This window comes from Erinaceus europaeus, chromosome X (genome assembly GCF_950295315.1).
Source record: "Erinaceus europaeus chromosome X, mEriEur2.1, whole genome shotgun sequence".
In the NCBI taxonomy this organism is placed as follows: domain Eukaryota; kingdom Metazoa; phylum Chordata; class Mammalia; order Eulipotyphla; family Erinaceidae; genus Erinaceus; species Erinaceus europaeus.
The window spans coordinates 77,219,291-77,237,897 of record NC_080185.1 but is presented as its reverse complement, the minus strand read 5'-3'; the positions used below and the strand labels follow the sequence as shown (position 1 = coordinate 77,237,897).

The window sequence follows — 18,607 nt, the reverse complement described above, 5'->3', positions numbered from 1 at the left end:
AAGTGCCCTGTAAACTATCTTGTGGAAATTAATCCACAACAGATTTGGCATCAATCTGGCACTGTAAATGTTAAAACCATTGTCACTAACATACATTAACTCTCTAAGTAACCTGAGTCTGTTTATACTCCAAAGTAAAAATGGTTAAAAATCAATATATATATTTAACTATAATTGGTCTAGAGATCCTGCTGTAGAGACTGCTACAGGAGATTACATTAGATGACCTTTAAACAAAATAATAAAGATATTTAAACAAATTATAATCATTGAGGTATCAACTATAGTAAACCTCTAACTTGTTACAAGTTTTTTTTCACAAGTGAGTGATTACAGCTATCAAGCCTTCATATGAAGAATCATCTGTTCATATGGTAAGGTATTAAACTATAAAAGTTCTTCCATATACAACTTATGTGAATTAACAACATTCACATATTCTTCTACACTTAACTGATGTATCTCATCCCCCAGTACTCAGTTGGCTAAGGCACCAAACCTCTTTATATATATCAAATCAGATGCCCTGCTAACCACAAGAAGCAGATTGTTTGTGTTTCTTTCACAGGAATCCTGGGAAAAACCATCTGAACCCCTGCACACACTGACATCACCCACTAGATGGCATGACTACAGTGGCACACCTCCCGAAACCCTAGATGTCACTTAACGTGATCTGAAGAACCTGATACACAGACTCCAAGGACAGAACTTTCTTAATGCCTGCTTGCTGTTTCTGCTTCTGATTTGCCTGTCACGTGTTGGCAGTTCCAGCTAGCTATCTACAGAAAAGCAGAATTCCAGCGGCTGACCTTCCTCATGCAGCATTTCATCCCCTGCCATTTCTTCCCCTAGCCATCTACTTTGGACTGAGACTTGCTGGCATACCCTATAGACACTTTACACAAGTTTGAAGCAGCTTATTTCCCTTCATGCTGCTGGTTTTTCATAGACTGATCCTGAGTAGTTCATAGACTTTACAGACTGTTGCCTTGAAGACTATACAATGCCAAATAGCCCCTCTGCTTGGTGGGTCATGCCCTCCCGCCTCCCCCTCATTATGTACACTTGCCCCTCCCCCCAAAACAGGGAACGTTCCTTTACACACCAATCCTTCCTTTGACATCACACTGGCTTTTACTACTCCCCTACTTGTCCTTTCCTGTTTTGTTATATCATTTAGGTTTATGCCCAAAAGGTTTCTGCTCACACCTACACTACTATTCCTCTGTCATAGATAGTCTTTTACAGACTTTGAACCATCTTATGCGATGACTAGATAGAAAGATAGAAAAAGATGTAGAGATATTGTGAGGAGATGGTTGAGCAGGCTGCGCTTATCCTATGAGATGAGTCCCTCCAGGTAAGTCTCTCTCTTTAAAGAGGGGTTGAGCACAGGGGGGACACATAAATCTCACAAGGTTGGCAGCCATTTAAGCCTTCCCTCCTCCACAGAAAGTCCTACATCTTCCCACCTGAGCACGGCATTCCTTAAAAACATTTAAGCCTGCTCCATTCCATATTTCTTTACTGTGTCCATTTAGATATAGAGGGAAAGGAGGAAATGATGCTGAGGAATTATTCTGATACAGTCTCCACCCCCAGGTTTTACCACGCCCCATGAAATCCTAGCAGTGCCCCTTTCAACCAATCCTGTCCTCACACGTCACCCCTGGTTGTTGCCCAATAAAAGCTTTCTCACTTCCCCCCCCCTCTCTCTGGGCTCTCTCTCTCTCTCTCTCTCTCTCTCTCTCTCTTCTCTCTCTCTTGGCACTCTCTCTCTCTCTTGCTCCTTGCCCGGTGATGAGGTAGTGGGGACGGCCATTTTCAGCTGACTCCACATGGCCTGAGCCACCCCCTCCTGATCCAATAATAAAGATTTGTGTACCCCACTTGCTCCAGACCTCCTCTCTCTCCTCTCCGCGGCACAGCCTGACAGTTGAGGAGGGGTGAGGGACACAGACCTCTGGTAGTGGGAATGGTGTTAATATACACTCCAGTTAACTACAATGTCACAAATAACTATTTAATTAATATGAGGGAAAAAATGGATGGAATGTCTCAAAATTTTTGATGCATAGATAATACACTGAGTATATGTTCCTTAGATTTAAGCACTTAAAATTTCAAATTGATAATCAGATTGAATTTAACAGTGGGCTCAAATTGTTAATACATTTATAATAATTAGTCGTTCTTGAAAATATTAAATCTCCTAAAAGCTTAGACCAGGGAGAACAGAAGCAACTGGTGGCGTTACTTTATAAGATACAGCTATATATAAATAGCATAAAAGGACAAATTTTGGTGAGGTCTTGTATGATACATCAAATACTAACACTGAGATTTTCAAAATTAACCCAATTGTGAAATAATTTGTTATAGCAACTATCTATTGCCTTCTTAAACCCTAAGACAGCAGGAAACTTCCCCTTTCTCTATAAAGCTCATATTTCTCCCAGTCCTGGGTCCTCTAGGGTGGGGCTCACTATCCTACATGCTTCTCTAAATTCATACCAACTGATACTGCATCTGCTGATCCCAACCTAATCAATGTAACCAGTAATACCTCAGCATGTTATACTTTGGGCTGTGTCCAGAGACTTCAGGGATGGAATGTCAACCCTTCAGCTTCATTCCTCTGGTGAAACCTTTCCTAGTACATAGGACTTCTTAATTCCACTTTGGGTGGCACACTTCTTAACAAAACCTCAAAACCTAGATATAGACCAGGGCCCATGAGATAGGGCTATGCACATATGTCCATAAATTAGGGAAAACATATGCCTTAAAGCAAAAGTGCACAATAGTTTGCAGTGAGTAAATAAATGCAGCAAGTAGAAAGACCTAAAAAAGTACCTAATGAAACAGTTTCTACTTAGACCTAGATACCTTCCTGACCTACCTCCTGTTACACATCCCTCAATCACTCCAAAGCTAACCTTGTCAGATAAAGTAAGGATTACAAAAGCTGAATAAGGGCAAGAGACAGGCATACTTTATTTTTTTAATATTTATATATTCCCTTTTGTTGTCCTTGTTGTTTTATTGTTGTAGTTATTATTGTTGTGTTATTGATGTCATTGTTGTTAGATAGGACAGAGAGAAATGGAGAGAGTAGGGGAACACAGAGAGGGGGAGAGAAAGATAGACACCTGCAGACCTGCTTCACTACCTGTGAAGCAACTCCCCTACAGGTGGGGAGCCGGGAGCTAGAACAGGGATCCTTGCTCCGGACCTTGCACTTCACACCATGTGTGTTTAACCTGCTGCGCTACCGCCTGACTCCCATGACAGGCATACTTTAATGATGACTCTTTAGTCACTACCAGGCCACCCATCACCTGGGGCCCTGTTCAGGGAGTCCTGGAATTCCCATACAGACACACAGAGGGCCTAGACCTCTAACAGATCCCTCTTGCCACTGTCACTGGTCATGTCCATCAGGAACAACATAATAGACCCCTTTGTGGGCCCCTATAAGACCTTGCCCTCAATGTGGATCAACAGTGGTAGGGACTGTTCCATTCTTCAAAGGGAGGTTGGACAACATACTCTACATACCACCTGAGGAAGATGGGTCCTAGAATTAGTGCAGCCTGAAATGTTCCTAGCCATGACCACAGAATATGAGCTCAGACCTAAAGGGATGCAGAGGCTACATAGGCTCCTGTGATGAACATGGGCCCCAGATCAAATTGATGGGGTTTATAGTTAACGATATTTATATACTTTTCCCATATTTGGGAGCTATTCTCTTCTCTGATCCAGCTTTCTAATCCTTTTTCCAACTGTGACACCATCTCCCCAAACAACAGCTTGGGTCCACTTGCATATTAGATGCCAGGCTCAGGCAAAAACAAGTAGTCATGGGACCCTTGGAATATACCTAAAATAGACCTTCTAGCTTTTTAAAAACGGAAACCTCAAATCCTCATCTACAATATTCTTGCCTTTAGGTTCATGATTTTCACGATTCGTCAACAATTTGTTCTGCTTTATATCTTTTTAAAAATTATTATTTACTTTCCCTTTTGTTGCCTTGTTGTTTTATTTTTGTTGTAGTTGTTGTTGGATAGGACAGAGAGACATGGAGAGAGGAGGGAAAGACAGAGAGGGGAAGAGAAAGAGAGACACCTGCAGACCTGCTTCACCGCTTGTGAAGCAACTCACCTGCAAGCAGGGAGCCAGGGCTGGAAATGGGATTCTTATGTAGGTCCTTGCACTTCACGTGCACTTAACCTGACTGACCCCCTCTGCTCTATATTTTAACCCCTTTTCACCCATCAGGTTCCAGATAGTACCATCATGCTAACCTGACTTCCCTGGGCAGATGACCTCACTAATATGTCCTGGAGCCCCACTTCCCCAGAGCTCTGCCCCACTAGGGAAAGAGAGAGACAGGCTGGAAGTATGGATCAACCTGCCAGCAGAGAAGCAATTATAGAAGCCAGACCTTCCACCTTCTGCACCCCATAATGATCCTGGGTCCATACTCCCAGAGGGTTAAAGAATAAGAAAGCTATCAAGGGAAGGGATGAGACATGGAGTTCTGATGGTGGGAATTGTGTGGAATTGTACCCTTCTTATCCTATGGTCTTGTCAATATTTTTGTCTTATAAATAAAGATTTTAAAATGTTTCCCAAAAAATGTTTCTCTTCATTTTCTTTATTGTAAAATACATATGACATAACAATTATCATTTTATGTCATTTAAAATATATATTTTTAATTATTATATATGAGAGATGGAATTTCACATAAAATAAAGAGAAAGAAAGAGAGAGGGAGACAAGTCAGATCACCACTCTGATATATGTGGTACTGGGGACTGAACCAGAAACCTCAGGTATGCAAGGGTGATGTTTTACCAGTTAAGCTATTTTCCTAGTTGCAAAAGTTGACATTTTAATATCAGAAGTCAAATGAATTAATTAAGTAAGTAATCCTTTTCCCAATCACAATTTTATTATGTTGGACTGCTACTGAAATCATAGCACATGCCACAGATTACCTATCTGAACACTGCTCAGCTATAACTTATAGTGGTGTTGAGGATTGAACCCAAGACCTTTGGTGCCTGAGGTATGAAAGTGTTTTTACATACCCATTATACTATCTCCCAAGCCCATAATACACAAATTTATGTTTTTTACGATCTCTTTCCAAATTCTTCTGTCACCACATCAAACCTGGAGTACCTTGAGGACAATCACATGCTTTTAGTTCTGTCTGCCTCACACTCTTCCAGGTTGTCATAACATATGAGCCAAGTACTTTTTCTCACATTATACATCCTGCTATCCGAAACTGTCTTCTATTCATAGTTAAGAAAGTATATATTAATCATATAATCTTGTAAACCATTATTAAGTTAATAATAAAATGTAAGGGAAGAGAAAATTTGCAGGAAAAAAAAAACAGACACTGTAGCCTGGTATGTATGCAGTAAGTAAAGCACCAGACTTGAAAGCCTGAGATCCTGAGTTCAACCCCTGGAATTACATATTCCAGAGTGATGTTCTGATTCTCACTCTGTCTTGTGTTAAGAACTAAAATCTTCTTTAAAAGAAAGCAATCACTGGAGCCCAGGTGGTGAAGCACCTGGTTATGTGCTCATATTATAGTGTGCAAGGACCTGGGTTCAAACCCCTGGCTCCTACCTGCAGTGGGTAAGCTTCACAAGTAGTGAAGCAAGGCTGCAAGTGTCTATCTGTCTCTCTCCCTCTCTACCTCCCCTCTCAATTTCTCTATCCAGTAATTAATTAATTAATTAAACGAAAGCAATCACTTGACATATAGTATGTGCTCAATACTATATTTTAACCATTTAAATGTATACTTTATTGGTATTAACTATATATACCACCACCATTCACCTTTATAATTCTTTTAAAAAATATTTTATTTATTTATTCCCTTTTGTTGCCGTTATTGTTTTATTGTTGTAGTTATTATTGTTGTTGTTGTTTTGATGTCATCGTTGTTGAATAGGACAAATGGAGAGAGGAGAGGAAGACGGAGATGAGGAGAGAAAGACACCTGCAGACCTGCTTCACCACTTGTGAAGCGACTCCCCTGCAGGCGGGGAGCCAGGGGCTCGAACCAGGACTCTCCTGCAGGTGGGGAGCCGGGGGCTTGAACCAGTATTCTTATGACAGTCTTTGCACTTTGCGCCACCTGTACTTAACCCGCTGTGCTACCGTCCGACTCACACCTTTGTTCTCCTTACAGTCTTGTAAAACTGAACCTCTGTACAAATTTCCTGAATATTGAATTGGTGACCAATTCAATGAATTGAATGCAAGGTATAAACCATTAAATACTGCAACTTTTATTTTTATTGTTCTTATCAATACTTTGGTTTTTATTTAAAATTTTTATCTTTATTTATTTGATAGAGAAAGCCAAAAATCAAGAGGGATGTGGGTGATAGAAAGGAAGAGAAACAGAGAGACACCTGAAGCACTGCTTCACCACTTGCAAAGTTTTCCTCCTGCAGGTGGGGACCAGGAGCTTGACCCTAGGTCCTTGTGCATTGTAACTTGTGCACTCAACCAGCTGTGCCACCACCCAGACCCTTATCAATACTTTGTTTCCAGAGATAAAGTTAACTTCTTGAGAGAAGGACATATGATTTGAGACTCAGCATACACCCAAGGGAACACTCCGGTGCCCACTACAGTAGAGAAGCCCAGTCTGACTAAGTGTACTGCTCCAAATGCCTAAAGCTAGCTTAGCTTTGTTGTGTTTCACCTTTCGCTTAGCCCTGCTCGATGTTTGCTATACTCTGTATAAACCCATAGTTAATGGCACTACCGCCAGTGCCACCCAGTGGTTGCTTCAGGATAAGATCTCTCTCAACACTCATGCTAGTTCCTCTAGCGCCTACTGTTATGTACCTTAGGAAGTACTGTTGGAGTCACACTGGTCATTATAATTATTCATAATTTCCCTTTAAAATTTATTGGTCAACTTGGCCTAATATGAGTTCTAAGTTAAAGTGTGAATGTGGATGCTGAGAGAGAGAGATGGTTGAGGGGATGGGGAGAGAACAGAGGAGGGATCAGGAAAAAAAGATTCTAGATTCATGTCTTGTGTGGGTGAGGAACTCATCTTTAGGGGAGGGAGCACAAAAACCCAAAAAAGAGTCAGAAGAATAGGAAAATCACAATAAGGCTAGATCACATCTCTCTTTTTTAAATTTATAAATCTTTAAAAATATATTTATTTATTCCCTTTTGTTGCCCTTGTTTATTGTTGTAGTTATTATTGTTATTGATGTCATCACTGTTGGATAGGACAGAGAGAAATGGAGAGAGGAGGGGAAGACAGAGAGAGGGAGAGAAAGACACCTGAAGACCTGCTTCACCACTTGTGAAGTGACTTTTCCACAGGTGGGGAGCCAGGAGCTCAAACCAGGATCCTTGCTTGGGTCCTTGCACTTTGCTCTGCCTGCACTTAGCCCACTGGGCTACCACCCAACTCCCACATCTCTCTTCTTATTCCTTCCAAGTGTTCTTTATCTCTAGAGAGGATGTTAACTTCAGAAAGAGACCAGTACTGCATCCAGTACCTAGGACAGCATTACCATTAATTTTTTGAAAGAATTTTTTTTTAAGATTTACTGTAGGGAGTCGGGAGGTAGCGCAGCAGGTTAAGCGCACGTGAAGCAAAGCGCAAGGACTAGCATAAGGATCCCGGTTGTAGGGGCCATGTGGTGGCGCACCTGGTTAAGCACACACATTACAGTGCGCAAGGATCCGGGTTCAAGTCCCTGGCCCCCACCTGCAGGGGGAAAGCTTCACAAGTGGTGAAGCAGGTCTGCAGGTGTCTCTCTGTCTCTCTTCCGCACTATATCCCCTCCCCTCACAATTTTCTCTCTGTCTCTATTCAAAATCAATAAATAAAGGTTAAAAATTAAAAAAAAAAAAAAAAGGATCCCGGTTCGAGCCGGGCTGTGTCGTATGCTTTACATTGGTTTGTTCTAGCCCTCCCCCGCCAAGAGAATTGGATCAGTCCTGTTAATTTCGCTGGCCCACTTGGCCCCGCCCCAGGAAACCCGCCAGAGTTCCAGAGTGACAGAGTTCCTGGGTTCCTGAGTTCCAGAGTAAGAAAGAGTGCTTGCGCCGCCGCAAAGAGACAGCAGAGTTCTGTTTGGTGATTAGTTTGTCTTAGTTTATGAATCGTTGTTCCTGAATAAAGAAATACAGCTTCCCTGCCCAGCCGTTGTCTCCGCGTCTCTGTTACCTGCCCGTGAAGCCAACCCGCCCGGCAAGAGCCTCCGAATTTTAACAACAGGGCTGCTCACCTATAGGGGAGTCACTTCACAAGCGGTGAAGCAGGTCTACAGGTGTCTTTCTCTCCCCCTCTCTGTCTTTACCTCTCCTCTCCATTTCTCTCTGTCCTATCCAACAACGATGACATCAATAACATCAACAACAATAAACCAACAAGGGCAACAAAAGGGAATAAATAAATATTGAAAAAAGATTTACTGTAATTACTACATAGGAAAGAGAGTTTTACCAGAGACAGATACCTGAGCATCACTTCAGTACATGCAGAGTTAGGGATTGAAGCAGGAACCTCAGGCTATCCAGATTAATGTTACCAGCTGAGCCAAGACCCTAGTTATTTATTTGTTTATGGGACAGGAAGTAAGCGAGAGAAAGAGAGAGACCGAAAGACCAGAATACTGCTCAGCTCTGCAATGTGGCAGTGTTGGGGATTGAACCTGGGGCCGCTATGGTCTCAGGGGGTTCAAGATTGATGCTAAAACATTGAAGTATCTCTCCAACTCCTGTTTCTATCACATAGTTCAACTGTCTCCTTTCCATCCTTCCCTGAATTAATATTATCATCCAGACTCCACTTAAATCTGCTGGTGTGCTTTCAGTTGCAGTAATAGAAAATTCCATTTCAATTGACTAAAAAAGAAATGTAAGTTGGGGGGAGACAGCATAATGGCTACGCAAAAAATATACTTTCATTTCTGAGGTTCCAAATTCCCGGGTTAAATCACCATAAGCCAAAGCTAAGTAATGCTCTAGTAAATAATAACAACAATAACAGAAACTGTATAATATTGCATCTAAGTCCAGGAGTGGGTAGCATTAGAGTTGACTAGTTCAATAATGACATTTAAGAAAAACTGCTTCTCAGGTGTTGGGCGGTGGCTCACTGGGTTAAGTGCACGTAGTATAACTCAAGGACCTGCACAAGGATCCCAATTTAAGCGTCCCCACCCTTACTGATCCCCACCTGCAGGAGGAGAAGGGGAATAAGAAAACTTTGGAGGCCTGGTAAATAATGAAATGGTATGCATGTGTCAATGAATTCACTGTAAAATTCCTTTAATTAAGAAAACAAAAACTGCTTCTTGCCCAGATGCCTAATGACAGATCAGTGACTAAGGAAGTAGTGGTATATATACACAATGAAATACCACTTAACTGTTAAACATGATGACATCACCTCCTTCTCATTTTGAATGGAACTTTTAGGAATCATGTTAAGTGAGATAATATAAAATGAGATTAAATACTGGATGACCTCACTCATAGGTGGAATTAAGAAACAAGTACAGAAAGGGAAAATACAAAGTGAAATGTGGGGGGAAAAAAGTGAAATGTGGACTGGGTATTGTGCATTGCACCAAAGCAAGGAGTCTGAAGAAAGAAGGGCTAGGAGAGTGTTGCGGGGGAGCTTTGGAGTTCCAATGCATGATAGTGAAAAAGGACCTAAACTAGAAGTGAGAGTTTTGCAGGCACCTATCACAGGTAGATGAGAAACTATACTCATGTGTCAACAACTGTATTGTAAACCATTAAGCCCTCAATAAAGAAATAAAGAACAAAGAAAACCTGTTTCTTTCCATCTTCCTGATGTGTAACCGATGGCATTTTGTTTAGCAATTCTTTTTTTATATTTATTTATTTTCCCTTTTTGTTGCCCTTGTTGTTTTTCATTGTTGTTGTAGTTACTATTATTGTTGATAATGTCATTGTTGTTAGATAGGACAGAGAAAAATGGAGAGAGGAAGGGAAGACAGAGAGGCAGTTCTAATGGTCATAAGGTGACTGTTGTTCAGACATTGTATCCAACATGAAATTTTTTAGTTTTGCTTTGTGTTTTAACCAGAGCACAGCTCAGCTCTAGTTTATGATGGTGCCAATTATTGAACCTGGGTTCCCAATAACTCAGGTACGAAAGTCCTTATGCATACCCATTATGTTTTCTTCTTGTCCCACAATACTGAGTTTTTATGACTTAGTGAAACTTTCCCAGAATCTCCCTAGCAAAAGTCCCATTACATCTGAGTGATCTGTGTTTCATCATGCTTATAACTAAACCAATCTCTGGCAAAGGGGTTTGAAGTAATTCTAATAGTGGCTAGAGCTTTTGACTTAAAAACATGTACTCCTGAGTTCAGTCCCTGGCATTGTATGTGCCAGTATGATGCTCTGGTTTTCTCTCTTTATCCTCCTCTCTCATGTTAATAAATTAATAAATATTTTTAAAAGAAATGACTGTGAAACCCATAATGATCCTAGGTCCATACTCCCAGAGGGATAAAGAATAGGGAATCTATCAAGGGAGGGGGTTGGATACAGAGTTATGAGGGTGTGTGGAATTGTACCCCTCTTATCCTATAGTCTTGTCAATATTTCCATTTTATAAGAAAAAAAATTTAAAAAGTGGACTTTCAGTGATGAAAAAAAGAAAAAAGAAATGACATAATAATAATACAGAAGTATAAGGAGGAGGATTAAGTAACAAAAAATGGGGATTCTACACATAAGAAATTAGGAGGAGATGGCTATTGAGTTTATAAGCAATCCTGTTTGTTGCACCCTCTTATTGAATAACCCACTCCTTCCTTTTCCAGACACCTGGCCCAGTTGGAAATACCACTGGGTATGCAGAGTGAGGGTGGGGAAGGATCTGAAAATATCTCACAGGAGCCAGAAACTATGGAATTAGAAATGCACTTCTTTGCCTCCTTGTAAAACACAAATACTCCTATTCAGAATGAAACTATGGTAGTTGCTCTCTTTGAGGGACTAGTACCAGGAAAGACATACAAGGGAATTTTCTGGAGAAAATGAAATGTTTCATATTCTGACCCATATTTGACATGGTCACACGTGAGCATAAATTGTTGTATTCATTTCCTATGACTGCTGTAACACATTCACAGGTTTGATGACTTCAAAAACAAATTTATTTGCTCACAGGTCAGGATGTCAGAAGTGCAAAATCAGTTTCATGAACCAAAATTAGGTTTGGGCAGGATTTTTCCTCCTGAAATACACCAACCACTGTGTAACCAAAAAGTACTAGATCTACTTCCTTGGCTTCTCTAGTGGCTAGAGCTGCACTCCTGACTCTGGTCTTTTCCACCCTCTTGAAAGCAAACTCCAAATCTCTTGCTCTGGTCCTCTCATTGCCTTCTATGTAGTCATTTTCCCTCCTTTTCCCTTATGAAAAGACTAATGATTACATTGAGACTACAGAACTCTCATATGATTAATAGAATACTCTCTCCATCTTGAGATCATTAGTTTAGTCATATTTGTAAAGTCTCTTTTGCCACATAAGGTAATACTTAAATACCCAGGGGCTTGGGACCTGATATTTTTGGGGAAGGTCATTATTTCAACCAACTACAGCAGGTAAAAATTCAACACAGTTTATCATTAGGATTTGTACATTTTACAGTTTATAATGTATGCTCTTGTCGACAAATTCACGATTCAGGAAAATCGAGAATGATTAATTTCAGTTATAACAATGAATTAAAAACTTATCAGGTCTACTTTCTTCCCACTATAAGGACCACGGACCTTCATTGAAAGAGAAGAAAGGGAAACAGGAGCCTCCAGTGTGAGTCTGTAATAAAATAGGCTGAAGAAGATCAATGTTGAGGTACATTAATTCTGATTTTTCACCCTGTCCACAGGCACCACCCTCAGCAATACTCTTTCCTGTATATCCAGCATTAATTTCAATCCAAGCATTGGTCTTGCAGCATCTTGGCTTTCTAGATCTATCTGAAAATCAAGAAGGCATTACAACAACTAAATGAAATAGTCCAGGGGTCTATACTGGTAAGGAATATCAAAGGTTAACACAGTTAGTTGTGCTAAGGGAAGATAGGACAGCCCTGTAGGGCCCACAAAGAGAGGTAAGGAAGGCTCTGCCTAGACCTCCAAGCCACAGTCACAGTCTGGGTGACTGGCACTCCCTCTTTCAGAGGACTGAGAGCTGTGTCTATGAATAGATAGCAAAGACCAGCCACCTCTAAGGGCAGAGTTCTGTCTCTATATCTTCCATGTCCACATAGCCTGGGTCTGGGCCCTATGGGAAGAATATTCAAGAGAAGATTATTTTTGTTGCTGTCATTGGCAGGGGGAGTGTTCCTGGCAGCTGCAGGACAAAAATATCTCTAATTCTTTGAGCAGTCATTCAAGGCAAGGGAATCTGCTTAGAGCCAAGAGCATAGAGTTATTTTCAGGGACTGGAAAAAGTTAAGACGTAGGGGGAAAGGGTTTACTCTAGTTAGGGGTGATGCAAATGTCAATTGCTTTTTCTCTTCACATGCAACATCTTGCCAACGAACCTTACACTGGGTCAAGAATATTTTATCAACTTTGTCTCCAAAAGGAAAAGAAGGCCAAGACTCACAGATCTATGCACACACAGCTCAATACACTCAGTCTCTCTTCCCCACCTGCCCTCACTTGTGAGAGATTGACTCCTGCTGTTCACATAAACTAGGATAATCAGAGTTTCTAAACATCTGCTTCAATAGCACTAAACCCCAAATGGTGGGGGGGATGGGCTAGTGAATGGGTTACTCTTTCCCATACCCTTGGTTTTTGTGTGGCCTGTAGTAGTTGCTCAAGAGTTACAAAAAGATGACTATAACACAAGGCTCCCTTCAGAAAGGTCTATCTACACTTTGAGTCCCCGTTTCCTCTAAGACCTCTTACTCTACTTTGATTCCAGTCCATATGTTCAAGGTCCCTGCACCCCTTACAGTTTAACAGTATCAGATTCAATAATACCCCACACCCTAAATCCTGTTTCCACAGCAAGAGCCTGCTAATCTTTTAGCCATTAATCTGCTTCCCAAACTTTTGGCACCTGAGCTATTTATATAGTAGAGTTTCATCCCCCTCAAATCCTACTCTCCCTTGACCCTCACTAATCCAAACACTCAAAGAACCATGGGTATAAGAGGCTGAGGCAGTAAGCACAGTAATCAGAGCTGGAGACTGATGTGAACTTCATCTCTTTCCCCAGGTAATGGTCCAAAGACCCCTATTTCTAACCCATAGTAAGGCCTTTGCCTTTAGGGCTCCCTTAATAGTTGAAGGGTAGCTTTCCTAATACAACCAACAGGCACTCATGCTAAGTGGCCCTTCAAGGGACTTCTGGAAGCTCCCCTAAACTCACCTCTTAGGCTAAGCCTAATGGCAACAAAGGGAAACACTAAAGACTTATTTCCCTCTGAGTTTTCCTTATGCCAGTCCTTGCACTTTGCGCCATGTGCACTTAACCCACTATGCCACTGCCTGGCTCCCAAGTCCACAAGACTAGCACTTAGAGACATGGATAAATAATGAGGATGGGGAGGTGATAAAACTGAATAATAGGCTTAAGGAAGGCTTTCTGCCACCAATGACTAAGAGCATGAGGAGGCACCATCTCCGCTTCCACGTCTTTCTCCTTTCTTACTTGAGGGAAAGATGAACTCAGGATCAGAATTTGTTTCAGGACCAAAGAAGAGAGTTCATTTTGGCTTAGGTATTGTTTTGTTTTCCACCAGAGGTATTGCTGGGATTTGGTAACTGCATCACAAATCCACTGCTCCTGGTGGCCATTTTTCCCTTTATTTTTATTTTTTTATTTGATAGGACAGAGAGAAATTGAGAAGAAAGGGGGAGATATAGAGGGAAAGAGAAAGAGAGACACCTAAGGCACTGTTTTACCACTCGTGAAGCTTTCCCGCTGCAGGTGGGGATCGGGGTCTTGAGCCCAGGTTCTTGCATACGGTTTAACTGGGTGCACCACCACCCAAACCCCTGGTTCATTCGTCTTTATAAACATGTCTGGATATCTATTGTGTACCAAATGATGTCTATTTTCATATTGTCTGATTTCCCTCACACTTTTCTTGCTGGAGTCTTTACTCCATAACCTTTTTAGGTAAGTTCCTTTCTCTGAAGACTTTCAGAAGTGCCTCATCTACTCCAGGAAACCCAATATTTTTTCGAATGTAGGCAGTATTGTTATTCAACATTTCTTTTTTTAATCAAGAAGTTGGTTTCTGTTTGTTTGTTTGTTTTGCCCTGTGTCTAGAATGGGTGAGAGGAGTATGACTAGATAAGTACTTTGAGCAAGAAAAAAAAAAGAGAGACATTTTATGCTAGTGGGGTGTCTGCCAGAGGAAGAAATATTACTTCACACAAGATGTATTTAGATAGTATACTAGGATGAGGTAAGGAGGATAGGTACTAGATGAGCCTACCCCTTATTTCTCTCTTGCCAGAACAAAACTTGGCATCAAAATTTCATGGCAAACAACTCTAGGTAAGTAAGAATGCCTTCTTTTCTTCTTTTTTTAAATTATATATTTAGCAGTGATTTAACAATGGTTTATAAGGTCGTAAGATTACAGGGGTTTAGTTGCACACTGTATCCATCACCAAAGTTCTGTGCCCTCCTCCTCACCCCCACACCCCACCCCAACAATAACCACCACTGTTCTCACAAAGTCTTAAGAAAGATAGTTTGGATATTTTTTTTGCAAGTCAATGTATTTCAGTTCTCTATAGTCCACATATTCGTGAATCCATCTGGTAGTTGTCTTTCACTTTCTTCATTCACTAGGCATAGTCACTTTGAATTCCACCCATTTTATCCTGAAGGACACAATATCATCTTTTAAAGTTTAAAAGATGATAAAGTTTCAGAGTAGTCATCTATTGAATATATGTCTCATTAACTGTTTTATCCAGTCACTTAGGTGGACATTCTACTCTTTGGCTACTATGAATAATGCAACTGTGAGCATGGGGGGGCATAGGTCCCATCAAATTAGTGTTTTCATATCATGCACGCCTAGGGTTGACATTGCTTGATCATAAGGTATTTCCATTTTTATTTGTCTAAGGACTCTATATACTGTTTTCCATAGGAGCTGTACCAGGTGGGTTTCCCACCAAGAGTGTAACAAAGAATAACTCCTAATTCTGTTTCTTTGACTTATCTATTACCCAAATTCAAGTACTTGATTTTGGGAGTGCACGAATTTCTATCCTCTACTCAATTTGTCCTTTGGACTTTGCCTCAGTTATCTCCACTTTTGCACCATTTCGTGCTCCTTGGGCCTCTTTTCCTAATCCTAGGAATAAGTTTATTTTCTGCCCATCTCCCTCTCCCCACCCCCATCCCCCAGGTTTAAACAAATGGTTATTTAGGTACAGCAAGATAGGCAAAGGGGTAATATTGGCTAGTCATTATGGCTGAAGAGCAGTGAGTCTTTTATTTTTTCTTTATTGGGGGAATTAATGGTTTGAAATCAACAGTAAAATACAGTAGTTTGTACATGTGTAATATTTCTTGGTTTTACACGTAAAAATTTACCCCCCACTAGGTCCTCCTCTGCCATTATGTTCCAGGATCTGAACCCTCCTCCCCATCTGAGTCTTTTACTTTGATGCAATATACCACCATCTCCCTCTCTTTCCCCTCTTCTCCCATTTCCTTTTCTTTTTTTCTTTTTTAAAAATATTTTTAATATTTATTTTCCCTTTTGTTGCCCTTGTTGTTTTATTGTTATAGTTATTATTGTTGTTATTGATGTCATTGTAGTTGGATAGGACAGAGAGAAATGGAGAGAGGAGGGGAAGACCGAGGGGGAGAGAAAGACACCTGCAGACCTGCTTCACTGCTTGTGAAGCGACTCCCCTACAGGTGGGGAGCCGGGGGCTCAAACCAGAATCCTTACGCTGGTTCTTGAGCTTTGCACCATGTGCGTTTAACCCATTGAGCTACCACCCGACTCCCTCCCATTTCCTTTTCTAAGTCATCCTTCTTACTCTATTTTCTCCTCCTAGGGTGTTTAAGAAGACCTGCTCCAATGGAAAGGTGAGAGAAACTAGCTTAGCTGCTCACTTAAGAGGGCAAAATGGATAGTTGGGTACATCCTTCAAGTGAGGGGCTTGGGATGGGGCTTCAAAGTAATCCATTCTAAAATTACTGTGAGAATAATATGGGAGATTGTTCCACAACAGCTCTCCATCTACCTGGGGAAACGGGACTTCGTGGATCATGTGGACATAGTGGAACCCATTGGTCAGTGAGTCCAAAAAGGGAAAGAATCTGGGAAGAATGGAATGGGAGTCAGGGGATTTTTAAAAAGACCAAGATGATGGCAATTAAAGGGAAGAATGGGAAGTATCATTTCAGAGATTTATGTTCTGTGGCCAAAGAACTTCCTAATTAGGCTATCTCTTCCTTTCTCCATAGATGGTGTAGTTCTTGTTGACCCTGATTACTTAAAAGGTAGAAAGAGTAAGTAAAAATCCATGTTGGTCTTTTATGTATTGAATACCCCAAGCTGACATGTCACACATGCTAGACAAATCACCTGATTAAGTGGACTAGCAAAACAAGTAGACTAGAGTTGCTTAAGAAAATCCAAAAGTGGTAGGATCTGTGAATGCCTCATCCATGGAGGATAATAACTGGGAATTTCATTTGAGAGTAGCCAAATTGTTCTGATTGTTGAAAAGGTACTGGAAGTGAAATGCAAAATAATATGTGTAGAAGCCTGGAGTCTGAATAGACTATGGCGCCCCTTTCACAAATAATATATGAAATGTATATCTAAAACACAAATAGAAGGATGGGAGACAGCATAATAGTTATGCAAAGTATATTCGTGTCTAAGTTTCTGAGGTCCCAATTTCAATCCCCAGCACCACCATAACCAGAACTGAGCAGTGCTCTGGTCTCTCTCCATCTTTCTTATTAAAGATAAAATACATTTAGAATTTTACTTCCCATAATTATACAAGATTTACATTATATTAAAATTAAAATACTTATTTCTAAAATCTCTGATTTTCTCCATAATTACTGGTAGTGCCCTTGCTTTACTGCTGATCTGAACAATGGTTTAGATGCCAGTGGAAAGTTTGAATATGTCAGATATCCATATTTTATGCAAATTATCTTATTTCCAGATGTTGATAACTAATTAAAAGATGTCTTAAAGACTTGGCAGATAGGAACAAAACCTTCTGTATTCTTTCTTTTTTTCATTTTTAATTTTATTGGATAGAGACAGAGAGAAATCTTAGAGAAGGGAAGATAGAGAGTCACCTGCTTCACCACTTGTCAGGCTTTCTCTCTGCAGGTGAGGACTAGGGGCTTGAACCTAGGTCCTTGTGCATTATAGCATGTGCCCTCAACCAGAGGTGCCACCACCTGGCACCCAAAACCTTCCCTTTTTTCCATAGGCTGGAAATTACCTTTGGGTTGACGTTTTTGTAGCATTTTATTATTGAGTTGTGGATATATATAAATAACAAATGCTAAGATTTTGTTGCTTGTACGCATTACAAATATTTTCTTGTTTATAAAGACTCTTCAGGGAGTCGGGCTGTAGCGCAGTGGGTTAAGCGCAGATGGCGCAAAGCACAAGGACCGGCATAAGGATCCCGGTTCGAACCCCGGCTCCCCACCTGCAGGGGAGTCGCTTCACAGGCGGTGAAGCAAGTCTGCAGGTGTCTATCTTTCTCTCCTCCCCTCTGTCTTCCCCTCCTCTCTCCATTTCTCTCTGTCCTATCCAACAATGACAACAACAATAATAACTAGAATAATAAAACAACAAGGGCAACAAAAGGGAATAAATAAATAAAATATTTAAAAAATTTTTAAAAAGACTCTTCATATAGTAAAATGTATGTATACTCTTCTTCACGACCATACAACTTCAGTCATATAATATCAATAGTCTCTGTCCTCCCACTTAAATTCTCCCCACTCCACCCCACCTGGATCTGACAGGTCTCTCTCTTCTTTTTTTTTAGATTTATTTCTTTATTCGGGAATTAATGTTTTACATTCAACGGTAAATATAATAGTTTGTACATGCATAACATTCCCCAGTTTCCCATTTAACAATACAACCCCCACTATGTCATTTATCATCCTTCATGGACCTGTATTCTCCCCACCCACCCACCCCCACCCCAGAGTCTTTTACTTTGGTGTGATACGCCAATTCCATTTCAGGTTCTACTTGTGTTTTCTTTTATGATCTTGTTTTTCAACTTCTTCCTGAGAGTGAGATCAGGCCATATTCATTCTTCTGTTTCTGACTTATTTCACATAACATGAATTTTTCAAGGTCCATCCAAGATTGGCTGAAAACAGTGAAGTCACCATTTTTTACAGCTGAGTAGTATTCCATTGTGTATATATACCACAACTTGCTCAGCTACTCATCTGTTGTTGGACACCTGGGTTGCTTCCAGGTTTTGGCTATTACAAATTGTGCTGCCAAGAACATATGTGTACACAGAT

General features: G+C 40.7%; 2 protein-coding genes across 4 annotated transcripts in view; one reads left to right on the top strand and one right to left on the bottom strand.

The window, feature by feature from the left end:
• P2RY4 (pyrimidinergic receptor P2Y4) overlaps positions 1–18,607 on the bottom strand; it is a 575,290-nt gene that overhangs the window by 517,137 nt on the left and 39,546 nt on the right. The window lies entirely within an intron of this gene.
• Positions 14,586–18,607, top strand: part of ARR3 (arrestin 3) — an 18,442-nt gene continuing 14,420 nt past the window's right edge. Inside the window, 4 exon segments of the mRNA XM_060182665.1 lie at positions 14,586–14,602; positions 16,132–16,162; positions 16,309–16,369; positions 16,544–16,592. Coding sequence (XP_060038648.1) covers positions 14,586–14,602; positions 16,132–16,162; positions 16,309–16,369; positions 16,544–16,592 — 158 coding nt within the window.